The sequence below is a fragment of the Sorex fumeus genome, unplaced genomic scaffold (genome assembly GCF_029834395.1).
Source record: "Sorex fumeus unplaced genomic scaffold, SorFum_2.1 ptg000137l, whole genome shotgun sequence".
Taxonomy (NCBI): Eukaryota; Metazoa; Chordata; class Mammalia; order Eulipotyphla; family Soricidae; genus Sorex; species Sorex fumeus.
Window position 1 is genome coordinate 44,392 of NW_026606194.1, and position 24,261 is coordinate 68,652.

General features: G+C 53.0%; 1 protein-coding gene across 1 annotated transcript in view; it reads left to right on the forward strand.

Annotated features, from left to right (window-relative positions):
* Nucleotides 1-24,261, forward strand: part of LOC130015899 (vacuolar protein sorting-associated protein 33A-like) — a 115,214-nt gene that overhangs the window by 30,218 nt on the left and 60,735 nt on the right. Inside the window, 3 exon segments of the mRNA XM_056106644.1 lie at nt 6,206-6,271; nt 7,492-7,619; nt 8,959-9,145. Of these exon segments, the coding sequence (XP_055962619.1) occupies nt 6,206-6,271; nt 7,492-7,619; nt 8,959-9,145 (381 nt within the window).

Here is a 24,261-nt window from a genome sequence, read left to right on the forward strand (position 1 = left end):
TAAACCCAGAATTTGAACTTGCTGCAGAAAGGCAAACTAAAGTCAGAATGAAAAGGACAAATAGGGGAGCTGCAGGATAGCACAGCGGGCAGGGAACTTGCCTTGTTTGAGGCCAACCCAGGGTCCATCCCCGGCATCCCAGGTGGATCCTCCCCCAGCCAGGAGTGATCCTTGAGCACAACGCCAGGAGTAAGCCCCTCACATCACCAGGTGTGGCCCCAAAACAAAAGAAAAGAAAGAGGCAGATGGGTCTAAGCATATCTGAGCTTTGCTCTGAAGTCTGGGGCCGCAGGGAGCACAGGCTTTGCAGGAGGCAGAGTTCCCTCCCTCCACCCAGCCCCCAGCAAGGAGCCATGAGTATCCCCAAGGCCAGCCCACTGCCAGGCTGCTGAAGATGGAGGACACAAGGAAGGGAAATGTGTTTCCCATGAAATCTACTGTGCTATAACTCCCTGTGACACAGCGCACCCGCCACCCCACCCCACTGTGAGTTCTGGTTGCGGGGAGACCCCCTCCTCTGTACTGTTGAGTGGCGATTGTCGGGGTCTGTTGCACGTCCATGGTTGCCGCCTATCTCAGCTCCTTCCCTCTGCTCATCCTCCCAGCCCCCCAGTGCTGGTCCCAAATGGTCGGTTCATCCCTGGTGCTATTTGCAGGAGACAGCTCCCAAGTTGGGGGCACACAGACACCAGAGTCCCGTCCTCCCCTGCGCTCCCCACAGCGCACATCCCCCCAGAATCATGACTGGTGCCCTGGCTTGAGGAGGCAACTGTCGGTCAGAAGGCGAAGCAGTTTTTTGTTCCATTTTGGTTTTGTTTTTTAAGACACTCGTCTTGGCATGCAACTTAGTACTGGAGCGGTAGCACAGCGGGGTAGGGCGTTTGCCTTGCACGCGGCTGACCCGGGTTCGATTCCCAGCATCCCATATGGTCTCCTGAGCAGCACCAGGAGTAATTCCTTAGAGCAAAGCCAGGAGTAACCCCTGTGCGTTGCCGGGCGTGACCCCCGGCAAAAATAGATACATAAATTTTAAAAAATAAATGACCAATTTAACCACTTGTCCATTTCCCTCTGCTGTCTCATCGCCTCTGCTCCCCGCCCCCCACCCACATCCCGATGTCCCAGGAATGTTTATGCAGCCATCCATGGAAAGTCACTCTTTCAGGGGCCAGGGAAGTCCTAGAACTGGTATGATCTTGTCTTGTACAAAGCTGAACTGGGTTCAATCCCTGGCACCCCACGTGGTACCGTGAGCCCAGAGTCAGGGTAAATCCTGAGCATGGCCAGGTGTGCACCCATCCACCCCGAAGAAAAAAAACTTTCAGTGAATCTAAGGAACAAATGACGACTTTATTTTCTTTGTGTGTGCGAGTAAAAAAATGTAAAACGTGGTCTCAAATATTGAACTGTTTCTTCTCGTTAATCACGGCAAGTTGTGTCCAATTTAGAAATCTGAAGACGACTCTATTGTAGCTAATCTCAGGATCTTAATCGCCAGGTAGAGATTGTAAAGGATCCAGATGTAGGTCTGAGTGTGATGGTAGATAAAGTGCTAAAGGAATTTGCTCTGCTCTCAGGTTGAAAGCCTGGGAAGGGTCTAGGTCAAGATTCCCTGGGTTCATGCAGAAACCGCTGCCTGCCCCCAAGGGCCTTGGTGTCGTGCAGTGCTGATGGCGGAGGCTCTCTCCATCCTGGGCTCCCACACGGAGGCTGCCTCTGAGCGAGGAAGTCAGCTCCACTCACCCAGCCCCTGGGTTTGCTGCGGGTTTTTCCCAGACTGTTGTTATCTCCAGCTTAGCTGCACGTGATGTGTGCCAAAGGCGTGTCTCTGCACTTTGTGAAAGTCAGCGTTTCTCTCGGGAGCTTGTCTCCAAGTTAGGTTTTTGAAAGGTTCAAAACAGGTCCAGCTGCGGAAGACAGGGCCAGTCCTCCCCTGCTCAGACCACTGCTAAAGCCAGAGCAGACGGGGTGGGGGGGTGGTCCTGTTCTGCGTCCCCCACTTCCCTGAAGGCCAAGGACAGATACCAGAACCAGAATGTCAGGCGCGGCCTTTGGTCAGGAACTCTGAGGGGCCGGGAGGCAGTCTCCACGGTCCTGAGCTCACTGTGCGTGCTGATGTCTGGCTGTCTCCGCGCTCGCTCGCTGCCGTGCTCACCTCACCCTCTCCTTTCCCTCCCACTCCTGCTTCCTTTGCTCTCTTTGTGTGTCTTTGATGGTAAGACTAAAGAAAGTCTATCCACGTTATAATAAATAAATTTCATATATATTTTTTAGTAAACCAAGTCGTTGTATATATATATATTTTTGGCTGCCTTCATCCCTCTGTGTCTTGCATTTGTTTCGCAAAATACTCTCGACAACATACACAACACACATTCACACACACACATGAGCACTCACCCTTTAAGATCAAGCCACAGCAAAGAACTTCAGTGCCAATTTAGTTCTCCTGGCTGTATTTGCATTTCTCTTCCTGTTTCTAATATTTGGTTCTTGTTATTTGCATTTTGAAAGGTTCCCCAGTAACACTTTAAGGTATTTGCATCATGACTGCGATTTATTTCTTATGTAAGTTGTAAGGAAAGAATCTGGATAGTGTGATCCCTTGGGAAAGGTTTCTGGCCCCGGAGACCTCCCTTCCGGCTCTCCTCCCTCTGCTGTTGCTCAGGACACCAACTCTAAAGCGTGTGGCTTTAAAGGGGCCCATGTATTTGTGACTCGGGCATCGGTAAAGAGACCCGATGTCCTCTAGCCACTTGTGGCTTGCACGGTAGAAGTCAGAGCTGAGAGGAGACAAAGGGAATTAGCCGTGAGGACTGGTCAGCAGGAGCAGCTGCCGGGGTCTGTTTGGCCGTGTCCATGTAGGGGTCGCCACACATGCCCTGTCATGGACAGCCAGCCGGGAGATTGTGCAATGTTCCAGGCTTGTGTCAGGAACATGCCAAGGAAGCTTCCCTCTCCTCCTGCCTCAGAGCTCATGGCTCAGGCAAGTTGGATAGTCCTGACCAAAGAATGGGGATCTGGGACTGGAGCGACATTCCAGTGTGGAGAGCAGTTGCCTTGCACACGGCCAACTGGGTTTGAGCCTCGGCATCACATATGGTCCCCCTGAGCACTGCCAGGAGTAATTCCTGAGTGCAGAACTAGGAGGAACCCCTGAGATCTCCCGGTATAACCCCCTTCCCCCCAAAAAATCAGAATCTGCTCATCTTCCTTAAACCCCTTCACTTTGAATAAACATTCAAAATCAGATTTTCTAAGTGTGTGTTAGATTTAGAGCAAGGAACTCTTAAAATAATCTTATGGTGGGATCAGTTACCAAATAAGTTTGCTTTGCTTTGCTTTGGAGATGCAGTGCTCTGCTGTCATTCCCACCTCCAGAGACCATGCAGTGGTAGGGACCAACCCAGTTCTCCTGTTTGTGAAGTGTAGACCCCAGCCCATCCCTCAAACACATGCCATAGGAGGTCAAGATTCCTGACCCACAGGGTTGCATCAGAGATTGCCTTTCCTCTAAAACCCTCTTATTTCCACCTAAACAAGATCCTGTTTCCTAGCGAGGAGTTACTCATGTAATAGCTTAACTGCACCACCCTTTCTGGTGTACGTCCAGCCCTTGGAGTTGAATACAAGAGGTCTCTGTTAGTCTCAGATTCTTTTCTTACTACTTAATGATCTGGAGTGTAAGTGTGAGCCACACACTGAGATAAATACACACTTCTCTTTTCATCTCTGTGAGAATTTCCGTTTGCCGTAACCCCATGAGAATTCTGTAATGTGTGTGCGGATATCTTGGATCTCACTAACCAGACATACATTCTGCCATTTCTAACATGGGCCTCAGTCTTCGATTCCTCCTGTCAATTTTTGGAGGGATCCGACCCTCGGAACATGCTCCTCGTTCACCCACTCACCCGGGCACCAGGGAGACTCGGCTTGTTGCTGTAAGTTACGCCTCCTTCACTGTGTCACCTGCCCGCATCACTGGTGCTATGGCCCAGTGCATGTGATCTAAACATGCATGACCCAGTGCCGCAAGGTGGATGGAGGGAGTTCCCATTGGCCCTCCCCACTTCTCCCAGGGCTGCACATTCCCTCCGTCCCCAAGGCACACAGATTTGAACCAGTGAGTAGGACATGAACATCCACAGCTGTCCTGGACCCCGGACTTTAATGAGATCCCCCATTTCACACACACTTCTGTCTCTCTAGAAATATGCATCCCAGGAGCCACACTTCTGTCCCCTCTCATGTCCTTTCCAAGCTGTGGCATTGCCCAGTTTTGACTGGCCATCCGTCCCCGCCCTGTGCTCCCCCACACACGTCCTTTTGTGGTGTAAATGCTCTCTCTCTCTCTCTCTCTCACACACACACACACACACACAGCCATACACGCACCCGTTGGGTTGTATCTATTGTGTCTTTGCTCCTTCTCTGTCTTGCCGCACTCTCTCCCCAGGCCAGGTCCTCCTCCTCCTGCTCTGCAAGCCAGTCCGGAGGAGAGTCTGGCCGAGGGTGTGAGGCCACCCACTCTGTATGTCCTGAGCTCTCATCCTCTACCGGAAACCCATGTTCATCTTTCTGTTCTGGCCTTTTGCGAATTGCCGTTTTGTTTAAAGCAACTCACTTTGGTCCTCTCCAGAGTCTGGATGAAAATCATTCTCTGTTGGATTAGTCGGAACAATCTTTGCCCCTGTTCTGGCTCAGAAAGGTTTCAAAAACAAAATCTCCAAACTTGCTGAAAGTTACTGAAATGACTGAGAATCAATGGATACTCCCAGCATAAAGCCGCTCTGCATGACATTCATATAATTGCTTTGCATGTGTGTGTTTTAATTGTTGTCATAGCTTGGTAATAATTTATTCAAGATATTGCACTTCAACCTGGGATTAGCTGTTTAAAAGAATTATTTTGGGGGGGGGTGTGGGTGCAACAAGTCCTTTTTTTTCTCTTTCTGTTCTCCATCTCCCAAAGTTATTAACTTGTTTCTTTAAATTCAAATGGACAGAATGATACGCAGGTTCTGGCATGTACACATAGTCAAACTTTTTCTCCCTCACAGTCAGTAAAATTTCACTAAACTTCTGCAAGCATCAAAGCCTCGGCTCCTCCCCCTGCAACAGTCCTGGGAGTCGTTGAGCCTCGGTTCTAGGGCAGTAGTGCACTGGCCTCTCTCTGGCTTGATTTCTGGCATTTTGAACTCTTTGGTCTTTTCGAGAATCCGAGTTCATAAGAGACTCCGATGAAGAGAAAGCTTCCCTGCAGAAATCCATCAGTATTACCAGTGCTTTGCTCAGGGAGAAGGACGCAGAGCCGAAGCTGAGAAATGAGGTCGAGTCCCGGCCCCGCCCACGTGGACCCAAGCCACGCCCATCTCCGCCCGGGCCACGCCCACACGGGCCGAGCCACGCCCATCTCTCTGAACCACGCCCACATAGGCCTGAACCACGCCCACCCCTAGGACTGGGCGGGGGGCTGGGCGGAACCAAGAGGCGGAACGCCAGACCCCGAAGAGGCACGGGGTCCCCGGCCGCTTCCGGCTTCCGGAGGAGGCGTGACGTCAGGATGTTCACGTGACCCGCGCATCACGTGGCGGCGGGGCTGGGCGGTGCCGAGATCGCACCTGTCCTCCGCGCGCGGGAGACCCTGGACTCCCTGCGCGATTCCCGGGCGAGTGCGCGGGCAGCGAGGGGAGGGCCGGGGCTGGCAGCAGCCTCTGGAGCCGGGGGCGTCCCCCAGTGCAGCCCGAGAGAGGGGGCGTTGCGCTCCCCGCCCTGCGGCCCGGCCCTGGGAGGGAAACGGGGCGACTCGAGTCCCTCTGGCAGGCCGAGCGCAGCCCCGCGTCCAGGCCCTTCCCGCTGTCCCACGTGCAGGGTGTAGCGGCCTGCGACCCTGGAGCCACTTTTCCAGCTACCTGCTCCTCCAGGGTCTCCTTGGCAGTTCACTCGCGGGGTCCATGACCCCAGTCTGACCCCAGGACCCTGCAGACACACTCTTTGTGGAGGACAGTGATTGCTTCCGAGGCCAGTCGCGCCCCTTGCCCTGATGCTGTTTTTCTTCAGGCCAGGAATATGAGTGTGTCAGCTGTTGCTAACTGCAAGCTTTGTTTGTCCAGAGTTTGTTTGTCCAAATGGCTGTTGTTTGTTGCTGGCCGTTACTGAAATTCCTTTTACTCAAAGGACGGGATGCTTCTCCCTCCCGCAGGCAGTAGTTTGGGATGAGCATCTCACAGGACCGAATAGCTTGCTTGCACAGTGCTCACTTCTAAAGGTAAAAGTGTTTTGGTTATTTTTTTTGAAACTGTCATTCTGGACTCTAGCAAGAGTAATATGATGTTCCACTTCTGGAGTAACTGGTGTGCAGAGCTGTCTGGTTTTTAGAATCACTGACGCTTGTATGAGTGGTAAATATTTTATCTTCTGTGGACCTTTTGTTTATTTATTTGAAGGAAAAAAACCTTTTATTTGGTGACTTTTAGGAAGAGGACGAGCGGAGAGAGAGTAACATTTCAAGAGAGACTGTGGGCTTCTCCAAAGGCAGAGAGAGCCCCTACAAACATCCCAAGATTAGACAGGAAAGCAAAAAAGCCCCCATCTCAAGGAGAGCTGCGGGCACCGCATTGGCTCGGCTACATGGGCACAGGCAGCTCAGGGGCTTGGGCAGCATAGGAGCCTTCAGTGGACCTTTCAAGGGTGGGTGTGCTCCCCCCTCTTCTCGACGGATCAGCATGTCTTCTGATTGTTACTTAATGTGGCTCAAAGTTTTTCAGACACAGGATTGGTTACTTCAGCCTGAATTTATACACCTGACTTTGGGGAATCTAAATTTTTATACTAAAGTGGTTTTGAATTTTATTTGGAGGCTCATGCCAGGCAGTGCTCAGGACTTACTCCTGGCTTTGCACTCAGGATCACTCCTGGCAGTGCTCAGTGGACAGTATGGGGTGCTGGGGATAGAACCCTGGGTCAGCTGAATGCAAAGCAAGCACCTTCCCTGCTCTACTTTCTCCCTGGCCCCGGGTCTCCTGAGCACTGCCCCAGGGCACCTCCTGGTGGTGATTCTTAGCAGTTCGATGATGCTTGGTACTGTGGTGGCAGGGATATCCCAGGCCACTCCAGTGGCCTCTCTTGGGCTGCACATGGCAATGCTTGAGAGCCTTGTGGTGCCAGGGGGCGAAGTTGGCAGTCATGTGTCAGGCATGTACCTTAACCTCTGCACTCTCCGACTCAACACTAAAGTATACTGTGCTTTGGAGTGGGAGTGTTACAACACCTGAGTTTTTGTTGTTGGTCTGTTTTGTTTGGGCCTCCCCTGGCAGTGCTCAGTCTTACCCCTGGCTCTGCACTCAGGATTGACTCCTGGTGGTGTTTGGGGACGGTGTGGGAGGCCAGCAGTCCAACCCAGGTTGGCTGCCTGCAGTGATGCCCAAGTTTGGGTCGGCTGGTAAGTTTTAGGGGTTCTGTTCACCATTTGTATGTGTGCTTTCCTAGGAACATGAGGTGGAGAAAATGTTCACACTCAAAAGAAGCCTCTTGCCAGCAGCCGATGTCAAGAATATCAATTTTTTCGTCAGACCCCGGCTAGAACTGATGGATATAATGGCTGAAAATGTGCTTAGGTATCTCAGAGCTGATGCTGGGTCCATACGGAATCATTCCTCTAGTGGTTTGAGTGCTCATCAGGACACCTTTGCTTGCCAGCGCTTTAGGAAGTGGATCTTTGGACAGATGTGAGAGTGTGTCGGAGGAGAATGGGGGGTCAGGAGCAGGATACTCTGCAGTCAGCCAAGGATAGATCCTCGGAACCCAGTGCGGTCCCCAAGTCTTCCGGGAATGACTTCTGAGTGCATAGCCAGGAGTTATCCCTGAGCACCTGCCGGGGTGGCCCAAAAACTATAAATAGAGAATGGGAAACTTTGTGTATTGGGGCTTGGGGAGACAGGGCAAACCACATAAACCCCCTGTCTCAGGACAGTAGAAAGCTCCGGCCTGTCTCAGTAGGCCCTCCCGTTGATCGTTGATTTGCTCGAGCGGGCCCAGTAACGTCTCCATTGGAGACTTTGTTGTTACTGTGTCTGGCATATCGAATACTCTCGGAAGCTTGCCGGGCTCTCCGAGAGGGGCCGAGGAATCAAACTCGGGTCGGCCATGTTGGCCGCTTGTAAGGCGAACGCCCTACCCGCTGTGCTAGAAGGACCCAAATTTCTTTATAAAAAGAAAAACAGCTAATGGTTCTTTTTCAAGTACTGAATACCATATGCTCAAACTTCATAAGCAAAGTCAGGAGAAGCTGATTAAAATTTAATGCTGCAGCATCTATGGAGGAAGTGCACCAGCCCAGTCTGCATTACGTTTGATCGACGTGGCCCCTAAGGACTTAAAAGCATACGGGGTATTTGAGCAAAATCGGGCACGGTGTGGAGCAACCTTTTATTTTCCTAGAGACATCGCTTGATTAAATAGAAACATTTTTTTTCTGCAAGAAACAGATGTCCGTTACAATAACCCTGAGAGGTTTTTTTTTTTCCTTTTTTTTGGGTGACACCTGGCAATGCACAGAGGTTACTCCTGGCTCTGTACTCAGGAATTACCCCCGGTGGTGCTCACGGGTCCATATTGGATGCTGGGACATAGGAATCCAACCCGCGTCGGCCCTCATGCAAGGCAAACGCCCTACCCGCTGTGCTGTTGCTCCAGCCCCAACCCTGAGAGTTTTCATGTCCCATTAATGGCCCAAGAGAAACTAACACTGCCCCTTGGCAGAGCACAGGTCAGCGGTTTCCAGAAAAAGCATCAAAATCAAGAGAGCAAGAAAACTAGAATCTTGGGCCGAGTCAGTGGTGGGGGGTAGCTTATAAGCGTCTCTTTACAGCCCACTGTGTGTCAGGCACAGGGAGGGCCCTGGGGAGCAGTCCTCGCCTCGGGGCCTCAGGCTAATGCACGGTCCTTCTCTTGCAGTGAAGACAGATGTGGCCTCATAAGAGATTTCCACATCTTGTTTGTGCCTCAGCGTCGCCTGCTGTGTGAGCAGCGGCTAAAGGACCGGGGCGTCCTGGGCTCCTTCATCCACAGGGAGGAGTACAGCCTGGACCTCATTCCCTTCGACGGGGACCTTCTTTCCATGGAGTCGGAGGGCGCCTTCCGAGTAAGTTCAGTGTTTGCCCTTTGAACTTGACGCTCTTTCTGCCTCGTTTATGCCTCGTTTGTGATGGTGACACTGACACTGGCATTTCAGTGATTCCTGGAAGCCTCCAGTTTCTTCCTTTTGGGGAGAGACGGGAGTTGTGCCACACCCAGCAGTGCTCAAGGTTTACTCCTGGTTCTGTGCTCAAGGATCACTCCTGCCCATGCTCGGGGACCATATGTGCTGCCAGGGATAGAACCCAGGTTGGCTGCGTGCAAGACCAGCGCCTTCCCCTGTGCTGTCTCTCGGGCCGCTGCTCCTCTTGCTTATGGAGACCCTCCTGTTTCAACAAATTGGCTTAAAATTGTTAATGCCCTTACTGAATTCTCAAAAATCAATTGTCCTTAAATGTGTTTATTTCTGGTGTTTCTCTGCTGCTGGTCGATGTTTGTCCTTGTGCCCGTCCCACCCTGACTTGACTGTGGCTGGGGAGGAAGCTTCGAGAGTGGAAGGCAGGGCTGCTCCAGCCAGAAATACTCAAGTCTGTCACTGCGTTTTTCCAGTTAGCCATTTGTGAGGGATTTTGTTTTCGTGACCACCTTTCCCCTTGATTGAGTCTTGGCAAGACCTGAAGACTCTAATCTTACATTCTCATTTTCTAGAAATACAATTGCCTCCATTTTTCATTCTAACTCTTGAGGTTCTGCAGTGTGACCTCAGGGCTGGGCGCAGGGTGTGCGGGAGATTCTGTTTCTCCCACACGCCCGTCCCAGCCTGTTTCCTACTGGTTATTTTCAGCACATATTTATTTGTTTGCTTTTCTTTGGTTTTTGCTTGGAGCCTCACCTGGTGATGCTCAGGGATTACTCTTAGGGGTTCTCAGGGGTCCATATTTGACTCTTTGATACCAGGGAAGCACCTTCGCACTGAACTACCTATCTGCCCCCCCCCCCCCCCCGGAGTTTTTCTTTTTTAAATGTTGTCTTTTTCTGAAAGGTGGTTTTTTGTTTGCAAATATGATTTTAACTATAAGTTAAGAGTTTGATCATAGGCAAATGCTGTCATGATCCAAAAGTAACGACGAGACTAGGACCCTGCTGCTAGGAATAGGAAAGATATCTGGCCTGAGCACTGCAGTCTGAGATCGAGATGGCCCTAGGAGAGCAATTCTATAAGCTCAAAGTATTTCTTACTGTGTCCATACAAAATTATATGTATGCTTATATGTTGGTTGGACAAGGAGAGGAGAAACACGTCCTAGAAGCAGTTTCCCTGTGTGTCCTGACTAGCTTGGATGAGACTGAACTTTCTCCCCTTCAAACTGCCTTCAGTAAATGATTTCAGTATATTGAGGCAGTTTCCCTTAGCTCACAGGAACCTAGCTGGCCTTAGGTATGCAGATCCCAGGTGGTAAGCCAGGCCTGATCTTTGGGATGTAGATGCCTGGCTCCAGGCAGGCTGATGTAGATTTCAAGCTCTAGGGACTGGTCTTTGTTGTGCTAATCCAAGTGCTTGTAGCTTGTAAAAGGTGAGGCCAGGATTCCTGGCCTGCACTTGTAAAGAAACAGTGTGGATATAAAGAAACAATGTATGGTTTGCTGCCTCAATGTTCTTTCTGTAACTCCTTTTGATGACATCATTATATTGCGCCCTTTAGAGGTACTGTGATCTATATAAGGGAGATTTAAGGGCTCTCTGGGGGGACATGTGCATCAGAGAACCTGGGAAGATGGGGCTGAGGACAGAAGCTGAGAGAACAAAGGAGCACATGCTTGAGAGATCCTGGGGCCTCCATGACATACATCTCTTCCCTGTAATAAACTGCTGCTAAGACCAACCAGCCTGGTCCCCGTTTCCTTCCTTCGCCTGACCAACGCCATCCACTTCCCTGGATTGGGAAACGGCCTGAGACCACCGAACGCGGGCAGCGGGAGAGATAGACCACCGGCCCTTTTATTTTTTGTGTGTTTACACATTCAACCAGATGTTTTTCCTATGACATATTATTCACTGTAAATAGGGAAAATTGTGCATGGCTGGAGTTCTGGCAGCCCGAGTGAGACCCCCCGCCCCCAAGTGGGTAACCACCACCTAGAGTGTGTGACCCTCAGCCTCAGCGAGAAAGGGAGGGAAAGGGAAAATAAGTACCGGAATGAAGGGGAAGATGCAAGTGGGAAACACATCAGCTTGATAATGTCCTCTAAAAACGGCGTACCAGGGCCAGAGAGATAGTAAGGTGGGTAGGGCACTTGCCTTGCCCCTGGCCGACCCGGGTTCATTCCCTGACACCCCATATGGTCCTCCAAGCCTCTCCTGGTGTGACCCCCAGTGCTAAGCCAGGGAGTCAGCCTGAACCCGTGCCCAGCCCCAATGCTCCCGGCGCCAATCATGAGGTGGGACTGAGTAAAAATGTGTGTATGTAATATCAGCGAGTTTGGCACTGGGCCCTCGCAAATGCCCTGGGGGCTAAACGGCCCTGTGAAATCCACTGAGAAGAGTAGAACTGGGCTGATAATGCAAAGGTTCACCCCACTCCCAGTTACAGCAGAGCAGATCATGCAGGGTAGACACGTGTTGTTAACGTGTGTGTGTGTGGGAAGCTGGCCCTTTAACTGACCAAGGCCTAAGTGCCTGTATGGTCATCCTGACCTACGGACACCACAGCAGGCACAGCCTGTGCTATGTATGGTCATCTTGACCTACGTGACCCCGCAACAGGCAAAACCAGTGCTATGTATGGTTATCTTGATGTATGGTTATCCTGAGAGAACATCTGTCATGGCTGTCAGTAATAACAAGAAGTAACTATCTCGTGTCTGGTAGGTGATGCATGTAAATGTTATAAATCATATGGACATGGCTCTTTGTGTATCTACCTCATGTCTGGTCAATCATATGGACATGGCCCTTTGTGTAATCACCTCGTGTCTGGTACCAGATACACATAAACCTTGTAATGCATGATAGGTGAAAACAAACCTTCCTAACCATATATGGGCACGACCTTTTGTGTAGCTGCCTCACTAATGGATATATACCCTGATTGCCCCCAATAAAGTCCTGTCCCTTTTTCTCTCTGTTTCTGAGCTGTATTCTGTCTCTTGTGTCTCGTGTTCATTCGGTCGGTCCTTCCCAGCACCTACGGATCCTAGGGCCACCTCCGCAGGCCGGAGAGTGGTCTGGCGGGGCCCCCCGCATGTGTGTGTGTGTGTGTGTGTGAGAGAGAGAGAGAGAGAGAGAGAGAGAGAGAGAGAGAGAGAGAAACATCTGGCGATGCTCAGAGGTTACTCCTGGCACTCTAGTAGCCTGGCATTGGTCACTATCGCTCTGGCCTCTGTTGTTAGCACTGTAGCACTGTCCTCCCATTGTTCATCGATTTGCTGGAACGGGCACCAGTAACGTCTCTATTCTGAGACTTGTTGTTACTGTTTTTGGCACATCGAATATGCCACAGGGAGCTTGCCAGGCTCTGCCATGCGGGGAGGATACTCTCGGTAGCTTGCCGGGCTCTCCGAGAAGGAGGAGGAATCTCACCTGGGTAGGCCATGTGCAAGGTAAACGCCCTACCCGCTGTGCCATCGGCCCCTGTGGTTAACTTCAAAAAAATTTTTTTAATACGGAATTATGGGTGGTGGGGATATAGCTTAGAGGGCTAGAGCCCCAACATCACCTGGTGAGCCCCGGGTTCAGGACAGGAGGGACCCACACACCACCAGATATGACCCTAGGGGCTTTTAAAGAGGAATTACAAGGGCTGGAGCAATATACATTGGGAGGGCATTTGCCTTGCACGCAGCTGACCCAGGTTCAATCCCCAGCATCCCATATGGTCCCCAAAGCACCACCAGAATAATTCCTGAGTGCAGAGCCTATCCCTTGAGCCTCGCCGGGTGGGAGTTGTTAGAGGTGTCTCTGTAGTAATACGCCGTTTTTAAACATGAATGTTTTGTTTGGGTGCTCGGGGCTGGGCAGGGCCGGGCAGGAGCCGGTTTAGCTGTCCGCAGGCAGACACAGTTCCCGCTCTGAACAGTCACCTGGGCCCCTGAGCAGTTCGAAAGAGGCCCCCTAATGCTTTCCTTCCCCTGCATCATCCTCTGTGGTCTGCTCCAATGCAGAGTTTCCGGTTCTTTTCTGAGGACTCTTTGGACATCCTGACCAGGGTGGCTTAGACTCAAGTGTGAGGCTGCACCCCAGACCTGGAGGAGCCATCCTACGGGGTCTTTGGGGATGTTAGGCTCACTCTGGGCCAGGCTCTCTGGGAGGTCTCCCTCTGCACCCCGCCCCCAGTCTGCACACCTCCACGGTGTTATCTTTTTATTGTTAATTTTTTCACCCGGAGATGCACGGGGGTTACTCCTGGCTGTGCAGTCAGGATTTACTCCTGGCGGTGCTCAGGGGACCATATGGGATGCCGGGATTTGAACCCAGGTTGGCTGCATGAAAGGCAAATGCCCTCCCCGCTGTACTATCATTCCAGCCCCAACACTAGAAGCTTCGACCTGGGGATCCTTGTTCCTTCAGCTCTTTTGCATGGAAGGGCGTGTGTGAGTCAGACCTGAGCGGCTGTGAGCGTTGGGGGGATTCCATGGCATGTGGGGTGTCCGTGAGTTTTCCGAGGCATGTGGGGTGTCCCCTGGTGGGTTCTGCAGGGCAGCTGGGGCTGGGACCCGGGTTAGGCCAGAGACCGGCCTCACGTTCGGTCACCTTCTCTCAGTCCTGTTTGCCGGCTTGCTCTTCTCTTCGAGCTCTTGCTAACTCTGATTTTCCCCCCTGACACATAAAAGTTTCCTCTATCTGGATATTTTGAAGTTGAATGCCAGCATGAGACGGGTGACGAGGCTCGCTGATGACAGTGAATAGATGCCGTTTGCATATGTCCTGTGCCTTCAGGCTGTATATAGTCTTGAACTGTGTCTGCAGCTCCTGAAATTTTCTTTGGAACAGAAGACTGATTTTTATGTAACTTCCTGATAGAATGTCATGCGGTGCTGCCTGAGGGGTAAGGGGTCCTCGGAGTCCTAAGGGGGAAAAATGACCCAAATTGAGGTGCTTCCTGTGTGCCAGTGTCCCATCATGCCACACCTCCCAGGGCTGGTGTTTCCCTGTCCAGAAGATGCTGGACAGACGTGAGCCAAAGCTCTAGCAAGGAGGAAGCATTTGTGCTGCAGGATGAAATAGAACTGCCTTCGGAAACCCCAGCTTTGAGTCAAGCTGACATTTTCAAGAAATACAAAACAGACTTTTTTTCCCCATTTTTAGTACCAGAGCAGATAATCCCCTAAGGTTATTTGCTTCCCTGAGAGATATTTAGCTTACCCTTTCAAGGTTCATTTAGAGCAGATCTTGGCGTTAAATCAGAGTTGGGTGCTAACCGAGTTCAGAGTGTTTGCGTATTTGTGGCCTTCTTTGTCTCTTAAGAGGAGCCGTAGTTACAGGCCTCCAGAGAAAACAAAACACAAGCACCTGCTTCCTCCAGGCTTGGTTCCTCTGGTCTCAACCCCTGGCCACTTGTCTATGCATCGTCCCCAGAGCAGGCGGGGGACAGAGGCAGAGAAGTTCTGAGCAGCCCCTGCATGGTGCTCCCCGAGCAGGGCTCCCCATCTTTGTGGCTTCTGTTGAGGTTCTGAAGTGAATCATCAGGTTCTAGTGACAAATGTCTCATGTATGGCGTGAAACAAAGATGGAGTTTGTGCCATCAGTCCCCGGGGTGGGAGGAGGGAGCGTCGGGTTTTGGGGGTCAGTGGCAGGAGGATGTGACCCATAGCATGTCGGCTTTATCTCGGGTGGGGGAAAATGGATCGTTTGGGGAGGAGTGTGCTTGGGGTACAGATTTGCCGTGTTTTTCTGGATTTCTCTCTCTCTCTTTTTTTTATTTAGGAGTACTGCTATTTATCCAGCCACTGATTAGCTGATTGAATTGTGCATGAACTCCACCTTACTTTTTTTTCATTTTTTATGATTTTATTTATTGAATCACCATGAGAGCAGTTACAAAGCTTTCAGGTCTAAGTCTTGGTCATACAATGAAACACCCATACCTTCACCAGCGCCCATTTTGCACCACCAACAACCCCAGTATATCCCCATCCCACACCCTCCCCCTACGTGTGGGGCAGATGATTTCCAAATTATTTTCTCTCGACTTTGATCACATTCGATATTTTGACACCAGACCCATAATTATTGTTTGAGATTTTACCCCAACACTCAGATCTACTGAAAAGGCAACAGTAGACAGTTTGTTTTCTATTGCTGGTTATGAATAACCTATGATGTTGTGTGGCTGTAGTAGTGGCCACGTGATTTTGAAATTCCAAATTTGAACACTTCAATCTGGAGGGATTGCTGCCCAAACCTGCTGGGTTCCGAGATTTGCTCCTGAGTCTCTGGCATCCTGGTCATTAAGCAGCTTGATCAGGAGTCAGAGAGGCCATTCATGGACGATGACTTGGGGTCTCGTTGGGACAGGGAGGACAGGACTGGCTCCACCCCCATCCTGTGAGGCCCAACAAGTTTTGTCACTGAGGGCCCAAGCCTGACTGTCCAGTGACCTCTGGAGGATAGCGGCCACCTGGCTGCCAGGGGGACAGGCCAAGGCATGAACCCATGGGCCCAGCACTGCAGAGACCAGACGCCTTTCTGCCAAAAGCCCCTGGGTTTCGAGATTTGTTTCTGAGTCTCTGGGATCATGGCCATTGAGCAGTTCAACCAGGAAGCAGAGAGGCCATGCCTCCAATGACATAGCTGAGCCGGAGGTGGCTTGTGGGTGTGTTTCCCACATACCTAACTTTGGCTGTTTACTTACTTGGTAAACTTTGCCCCAAGTTTTTGGGGTCTGGCCAAAGGCACAGCAGCAATTTTGGGGTATCTGGAGTCTGAAGGTGCCATCAGGCTGCTGATGCACTCGCCTCACAACTACAGTGTGTTTCGTTTGTTTGTTTGTTTTTAATGTAGGAGTACTGCTATTTATTCAGCCACCGATTAGCTGATTGAATTGGGCTTGAACTCCACCTTACTTTTTTTTGTTTTTCATAATTTTATTTATTTATTTATTTTATTGAATCACCGTGGGAAAAGTTACAAAGCTTTCAGATTTAAGTCTCGGTCATGCAATAATCAAACACCTTTCCCTTCACCCTTCACCAGTGCTCATTTTTCACCACCAAGAACCCCACTATACCCCAGCTCCCACCCACCCAATGCCTGTGAGGCAGATGATTTCTACTTAACACTTCTCTACATTGATTACATTCATTGTTTCGACAAAAGATGCAGATGCACCATGATTGTTTAGAATTTACCCCCCAACAATCAGAATGGCTGAAAAGGCATTGTGAAATACATTGTTTTCTATATAAAGTTTGGAGTTCTGGGGCTGGAGAGATAGCACAGTGGGTAGGGCTTTTGCCTTTGATGTGGCCAACTCGCTTCCAGTCCCAGCATCCATATGGTCCCCTGAGCAATGCAGGAGTAACTCCTGAGTGCAGAGCCAGGAGTCACTCCTGAGTGCAGAGCCAGGAGTAACCCCTGTGAGTGCAGAGCCAGGAATAACCCTTGTGCATCCCCAGTTGTGACCCAAAAAGCCAAAAAAAAAAGTTTGGTGTTCCTCCCCTCCAAACACAGGTGTGAGGTGCTGCATTTCGCTGAGCAAGCAGAGAGCTCGGGCCCAGTGGTTGATGCAGATTGCTGGGCCGGGCCGTCGAGCAAGGGAAATTTGGGGATCTCTGGGACCCCTCCTCAGGCCCAGTGCTCTCCGGGGCCCCTAGCTTGGTCGTGTCCTACGAGTTGGGGGTGAGCCTGGCCTTTGTGCTTGCGTTGCGTTTGGATGGGCAGGTGGGGTGTTCAGGGCCCAGCTGCTGACACCTGATCCCGCCCTGGCCAGGTGGGAGGACGGAGCTTGGCGGCTGGCCCCGGAGATGCCCAAGGTAACCAGTCAAGGAGATAACCAGAGTCAATCCCAGTCGAGTTGGGTGATAGGCTGAGATAACGCACCGAGCCGCTGAGACAGATCCTGTCTGGGGATGCTCAGGCACCTTGATCCCAGGCCGGCCTGGCCTGGTGGGGGGCGGGGGCGAATGGGCGCCAACCTCGGCATTTCCGTGGCTCGGAGCTTCCGGGCCCTTCCGCTTGCTCTGCTGTTGTTTTGTTTTTGGGTCACACCTCGCCATGCTCCGGGGTCACTCCTGGCTCTGCACTCAGGACTTACTCCTGGAGGTGCTCTGGGGTCCCTATGGGATGCCGGGATTGAACCCGGGTCAGTTGTGTGCAAGGCAAACGCCCACCCCGCTGTACTAGAGTTCTGGCCCCATGGCCCAAAACTTAAAGAAAAATCCTTGCTGGGGTTGCCCTGTCCCTGGCGCCCTGTCAGCCTCGTGGGTCTGCACACGGCTTGTGCGACTGCCTCGAGTGGCCCGTGACAAGGGGCGCCCGCCTGGCCTCCTGCTCCCCAGGGCTGCTCTCTGCCCGGTGCTCCCGGGCCTGCAGCCCTCAACTCCTGCCCTGTGTTCCCTCCTCCTTTCTGTGGTGTCCACCTCCTCTCTCGGTGGCCCTTCTCCTGGGGTCACCCCCCTTCCTGCTTGGTGCTGGGACAGCAGAGCTGCCTGGTTTGTGCCGGCTTTGTGCCAGGTGCACGTGTGACCCCGGGGACTTGGACTCAGGACCTCATGCTTGTGAGGCCATGCTCAAAACCCCCTCTCGGACATTCCTCCCCTCCAAGCTGAAGGAACGGACTTGACCCACGTTCAGGCTCACACCTCTGCTTCCTGCCGAGTCACTGCCAGCTGCTAGCAGGCCAGGACCCGTGTGCCATGCCTGTGTGAAGCAGGGATGTTCTAGGGCGTGAGCCTGCTAGTGCCTTTGTCATGGACACATGTGGTCCCATCACAGGATTTAGGATCATGTTCCAAACACAGGAGCATGGGGGTGAGGGGGTCGGGGCTTGTTCAGGCCGGAGACTCTACTGGGCTCACACACGGCATTAAGTGCTCAAGTCTCAGGGAGACAGTGAGGCTCAAACACATTTTCTTTTTTTTTCTTTTTTTTTATAATTTATTTATTTATTTATTGAATCACTGTGGGAAAAGTTACAGAGCTTTCAGGTTTAGGTCTCAGTCGTGTAAATATCAAACACATTTCCCCTTACCAATACTTATTTTTAATCACGAACCCCAATAGAACGCCACCACCCACCCCTCCCAATTCCTGTGAGGCAGATGAGTTCTAGTTAACACTCTGTCTACTTTGACTAGATTCATTGTTTCGATAAAAGATGCACCATTATTTTTTAGAGTTTACGACCCCCCCCCAAATCAGACATCCTGAAAAAGTGTTGTGAAATGATTTGCTTTCTACAGCTGGGTTTGGATTTCTGCTCTTTTACTTATTAACCCTGGAAATATTTCTATTAAAAGTTAGATAATTAAGAGATTGGTTTCTGTGCTCTGGAGTCGTGGCCGTGCCAGAGAGCCGCTCGTGGGGGGCAACTGGCGACCTCGGTAGGGCGTGAAGCTCAAACACATTTTCTTTAGCGCTGTTTTTTTTCCTTTTTTTTGGCTTTTTGGGTCATACTCAGTGATGCTCAGGAATTACTCCTGGCAGTGCTCAGGACTGGTGATCGAACCTTGGTCAGCCGTGAGCAAGGCAAACCCCTCCCCACTGTGCTCTCACTTCAGCCCCTCCTTTCGCATCTTTTTGTGTTTTTTCAGAATTGATTGACTTCCTCGTAGCCTTTGCTGTCCCTGACGTTCTCTGTAGAGTCCCTTGTTGCACACTGTGTTTCGTGGGCACCTTGGCATCAAGACTTGGCGCTTGCCTGGTGCATGGCTCACCCCATAGGTCCCCTGAGCACCGCCAGGAGTGATTCCCGAGTGCAGACCCAGGAGTAACCCTGAGCACTGCCGGGTGTCCCAAGAAACAAAAGGAAAGATAGAAAATAGGTATCCTTGCCCGGAAGGGTAGCCCAGGGCCAAGGAGCCTGCCTTGCCTGCGACTGACCCCACCCCACCCTGTACGTCACCCCCACCAGGTCCTGCCAGGATGATCCCCGATGACTGGATCAGAGTCGGCCCTGAGCACCGCCAGGTGTCCCGTCCAGGTGTCCTGTCCAGGTGTCCCGTCCTGATCCCCCAGGTTAGGTCACTCCGCCCTCCCCACCTCCCCACCACTCCCCCATTCCTGCTCACTCATCCTCGAGGGGACCCTCACTCATTCAGCTTGTGCTCCCATCCGGAGCAGGCCAGGCCATACTCCTCTGTACAACTCTCAGGCCTTAGTGGGCTGGGCCACTCCCTGGCCACGGTGCGGCAGGTGTTGCTCACAGCACTGGGGTCACAGAGAGCAGGGCTGTCAGGGTCCGGCTCAGGGCCTCTGCCCTGTCGCTCTGCCCCTCCGCCCCCCCCCGCCCACAGATTTTATGGCCCGGCTCCTGAGGAGGGCCCTGGGCACGGTCATTGAGTCCAGGTCCCACTCAGGGGACACCGAATGACCTCAGTTGGAGATCTGTAACTGATAAACATTTGTCAAACGTCTTCTGAAACCACTTTCTCAGGGCCCAGGAGTCCAGAACTGGGCCCCGCAGGGACCAGAGGCACATTGGCCACCTAGTGCTGGCGTCTGCAGGGCAGCCCTCCGGAGCCTCAGCCAGACCCTGGCGTCACGAAGGGTGACGCCTGCACCTTTAAGAAGGGCCCATGATGCCCTCCTCCTTGCTGAATTCTCATTCTACCTTGGAACACTCTAGACTCCAAGTGCCATTTTCAGTCTCTGTAGGAGACTGGCACGAGCCTGTTTGGCAGAGCTCAGTTCTTTAAGCTGCGAGTGCAGTGTGACACAGGTGAATCTGAGTCTCTGGGCTTTTTCCCTGCGTGCGGTTGGCTTTTTTCTCTTAACAGTTCTTTAGTGTATGATAGTTTTTAATCTGTTGTTCGTTTAAGTTTTTTTAGTAGTTATATATATATTTTGGGGGGGTGGGGTGGGGGTTGGGTGGGGTGGGGTGGGGTGGCCATACCTGGCTGTGCCCACGGATCACCCTGGCCGGCTAACGTCCCTGTGCTGACGGAGATCGAGCCCAGGACAACTGGATAGAAGGCAAGTGCCCTCCCCACTGTCCTGCCTCTCTGCCCCCTGCGGACTTTTCTATTCAATGTGGAATGACTCTGAAGTCAGTGGGCCCTCATGGGGGGCTGATGAGAAGCAGAGGAGAAGATGTCACTCCCCCGGGACTGGCTGGAGCGCTGGCACTGATGAGCGCGATGAGCCCTGCCAGCCCCACAACGCCCACTAGGCCTTCCCGGGGTCTCGGGCCGGAGTGAGGGGTTGCCCTTTTCAGGGAAAGGGAGTCGAATCTCGACCTCCTCAGGCCCCCGGGCCTTTGTCCTTCTCGCAGAAAAGCATTTCAGTAGATGAGCATGAAGCAGGAACATTTTATTTGGAGACTTTTAGGAAGGGGAAATGAGGGAGGGAGTAACACGCTCGAGAGAGAGTGCGGCTTCTCCAGAGGCGCAGAAAGCCACTGAACACGTTAGGTTGCTAGGTTGCGTTCGGTCCGAAAGTCCACACCTCAGGAGGGGAGAAGCCCGTGACATGACCGACCTCGTAGGCAAGAGCAGTCCCTGGGCTCGGGCACACATGAGCGCCCTCCCTTGGTTCAAGGTGGCTAATCTCAGGTTTTCCCCAGGCTGCCCCTGGTGGGAGTTTCTAGCTACCTAGAGTCCATTGCTAGGGTGGTTGCCAAGGGGGTAGAGTTGAGTGGTCCAAGGTCCTCTTAGAAATTCCTTTCCTGGCCTTTGTTCCTATTCCCTCGGGGGGTCCAGCCTGCTCTGGGCCTCCTAATGTGGGCTAATTTTGACCAGACCTTGGGTCCCGTGCCCTCAGGTGGTCTTTTGGTGGCCATGAAGCTTTTGTTGACTTCCTCAGAGTTCCATTGCCATGGCGACGCTTCCCCCATCCACCTGTCTGCCTCAGTTCTGTGGGTTAAGAAACGGAGTTAATACTGGCTTGTGGTTATCAAACTTGGGCAGCGTCACAAGGAACGAAGGAAACACCATAACCTCCTTCGCTCCCCTTTGGCGCAATTTTTTTTTCCTTTTTGGGTCACACCTGGTGATGCACAGGGTTTACTCCTGGGTCTGCACTCAGGAATCAGTCCTGGCAGAGCTCAGGGGACCATATGGGATGCTGGGAATCGAACCTGGGTCGGCCGCGTGCAAGGCAAACGCCCTACCACTGTGCTATCGCTCTCCAGCCCCCCTTTGGCGCAGTCTTGCTGGGCCCTTTTCCCTGGCAGTTCTCAGCCCATAGTAAAAAGTGTGCGTGTTGCTTGCCTTAGCTTCTGTGTGTAACCCTGGCCTCTCACACACACACATACGCACACGCGCACACACAAGACCAGCGATCACTGCTGAGTCGCCTCCCGGCTAGTCAGTGTCTGGACAGGGAGGTGGTCAGTGACACTCGCAGTGCTCAGGGACGATTTCTGGCTCCTGAATGTGTTTGGGGGTGGGTGTGATGCCAGGGAGGGCGTGAGGGTCAGCTGCCCGCAGGCAAGTACCTGTCCCCTCTGCCCTCTGGCCCCGAATCTGCAGTTGTTTGTTTGTCTGTTTTGGATTGAGTTTTTGCACAGGAATGACACTTGGTGGGCTCAGGGGGCTGTGCGGGAGGCTGGGGGTCGCACTCGGGGTGGCGAGTGTCAGACTGGCAGCTCTCTGGGCTCCGGAAGCTGCTGTGGTCGCTCCCCTGAGACAGACTCTCTCCTCTGCTCTTCAGAGATTTATCCCTGAGAACAAGTGTGCCTCAGAAGGCCCCACAGTGGGCTCGACGGTCAGGGCCCAGTAGTGGCCGCGGCAGCGTCTGACCACCTGACCATGAGTCTGCTGAGGCCCAGCGGGCTGAAGGCCCCCACCAAGATCCTCAAGCATGGGAGCTGGGCCCTGAAGGCGCCCTCGGCCAGTAAGTGCGCTCAGCCCGGTCCAGGGGAGACTCATTCCCACCCGGGAACCCCCTCCCGAGTCCTCGCCTGGGAAGTGCTCCCTGAGCTGTAGGCACGTTCATGGCTCTGGGGACAGCTCTCACACACGAGTCTCACGTTGTGTGACTTTAGTGTCACGGCAACTGGTGACAGCTGAGGCGACCAACACGCTCCCTCCTAACTGCTAGCCCCCTCGCCCGGGTTGGGGACAGGCTGAGGGAGGTGGACTCACCTGGACTAAAGGGCCTCATTGCCGGCCGTAGCCACAGGACAGTGGGGAGGGCAACCGGCACCCCATGGGACTCTCCAGCCTCAACCTCACATGAGTGACCCTGAGCGCAGAGCCAGAAATAGGCCCTGAGGACTGGCTGGGGTGCTCCCCCCCTAAAAGAAAAAGAAGATGGGCCAGTGGACACAGCAGAAATAAGACACTGGGTTGGAGCTTTCGCCTGGCTTGCTCCGTAGCATCACGGGGTGTGTCCAAAGATTTCCCCTCAGCTGCCCAGATATGACGGCGGCCTGGGATGCTGCAGTAGGTAGGCACGTCCCCTTCACAGCGGGCCCAGCCAGGCTTCACCACAAGCAGCCCCCAGCATTGACTGGGAGTAGCCCCAAGCACTGCTGGGTGTGCCCCCCCCCAACCACACTTTAACTGGACCTGGACAGACTCTTCCTGACCCTTCTGACCCTTCTGACCCTTTCTGCTCTTCCAGCGGCTGCTCCCGTTGAGGAGTCCGTGCCGGGGGAGAAAACCCCCAGCGCCCCCTCCTCGGAGACGCAGGAGGAATTTGTGGACGACTTCCAGGTCGGGGAACGAGTCTGGGTGAAGGGGAACAAGCCTGGATTCATCCAGTTCCTCGGGGAGACCCAGTTTGCCCCTGGTCAGTGGGCTGGCATCGTCTTGGACGAGCCCATCGGCAAGAACGACGGCTCGGTGGCGGGTGTGCGCTACTTCCAGTGCGAGCCGCTGAAGGGCATCTTCACCCGGCCATCCAAGCTGAGCAGGAGCTTGCAGGCCGACGATGAGACCAACGGCCTACAGCCAGCGCCTGCTGCCCGGGCCACACCGCCCCTGTTGGCCTCCCCGGCCCCTGCCGCCACCCCGAAGGCGCCCCAGCCCTCCGCGAAGGAGGCACCGGCCACCCCTCACATCAGCAACCTGACCAGGACGGCCAGCGAGTCCATCTCCAACCTCTCAGAGGCTGGCTCCCTCAAGAACGGGGAGCAGGAGCTGAAGCTCGGGGACCGGGTGCTGGTGAGTGCCGAGGGCAGTGGTCGTGGGTGGGTGTCCATTCGCCTGTCTGGTCCATCTGCTTTTGCAGACTCGTGGTTTGGGTGGAAGCACGAGCAGCCGGTACGCCTGGTCCTGCAGTTTCCAGTGTGATGGATGCGTGCGGGGATGCTGCCAGTTTTATCAGTTTAGCCAAAACAGGGTGGAGGGGTCATGCCGTGTGGAGGCCGTGTGCTTTGGACGCCTCTGACCCGGGGTTTAAGTCTTGGTCCCATGTACAGTCCCCCAAGCACATCCCGGAGTGATCCCTGAGCACCAAGCCAAGATTAAGCCCTAAGCACTATGACTGTGACTCAAAAAACAAACCAATGAACGAAGTTGGAAATCGGTTCCATTTCTCTGGTTTGTGATGTTTGTGTTTGGGGCGTCACAGGGCTCATCCCGAGCCGCTCCGGGCCATTCCGTGCGCAAGCCCTGAGCCGTCTCTCCAGACGTGTGTGGTTTGGTGTTTGGGCCACACCTGGCCGTGCTCAGGGCTTCCTCCTGGTGCTGAACTCAGGAATCACTCCTGGTAGGGCTCAGGGGACCGTCTGGGGTGTCGGGGATGGACCCTGGGTAGGCCACGGGTAGGGACCCGTCTCCGGAACATTCTCAAAAGTATGTTTTGCTGACTTGGTTGCTCGATCTTCAGACTCAGCACCTGCTCTTGTGTTTCTCTGAGCAGCTCCTGGAAGGCCTTTGGTGGGGGCGAGGGGGCACCCCCATGAGATGAGTTTCTGGTGGGGGTCACCAGGTCCCTGCACGTGGCATCCTCAGTCCACCCCAAGCCCATTCCTCTGCACAGGTCCCCAAAGCAGAGGCGCTTGGCTGTAGACAACTGTTCTCCCCCAGCAGAAGCACTCAATAACGCTTTCAGAACCCGTGGGAAGTGGCCAGGAAAAG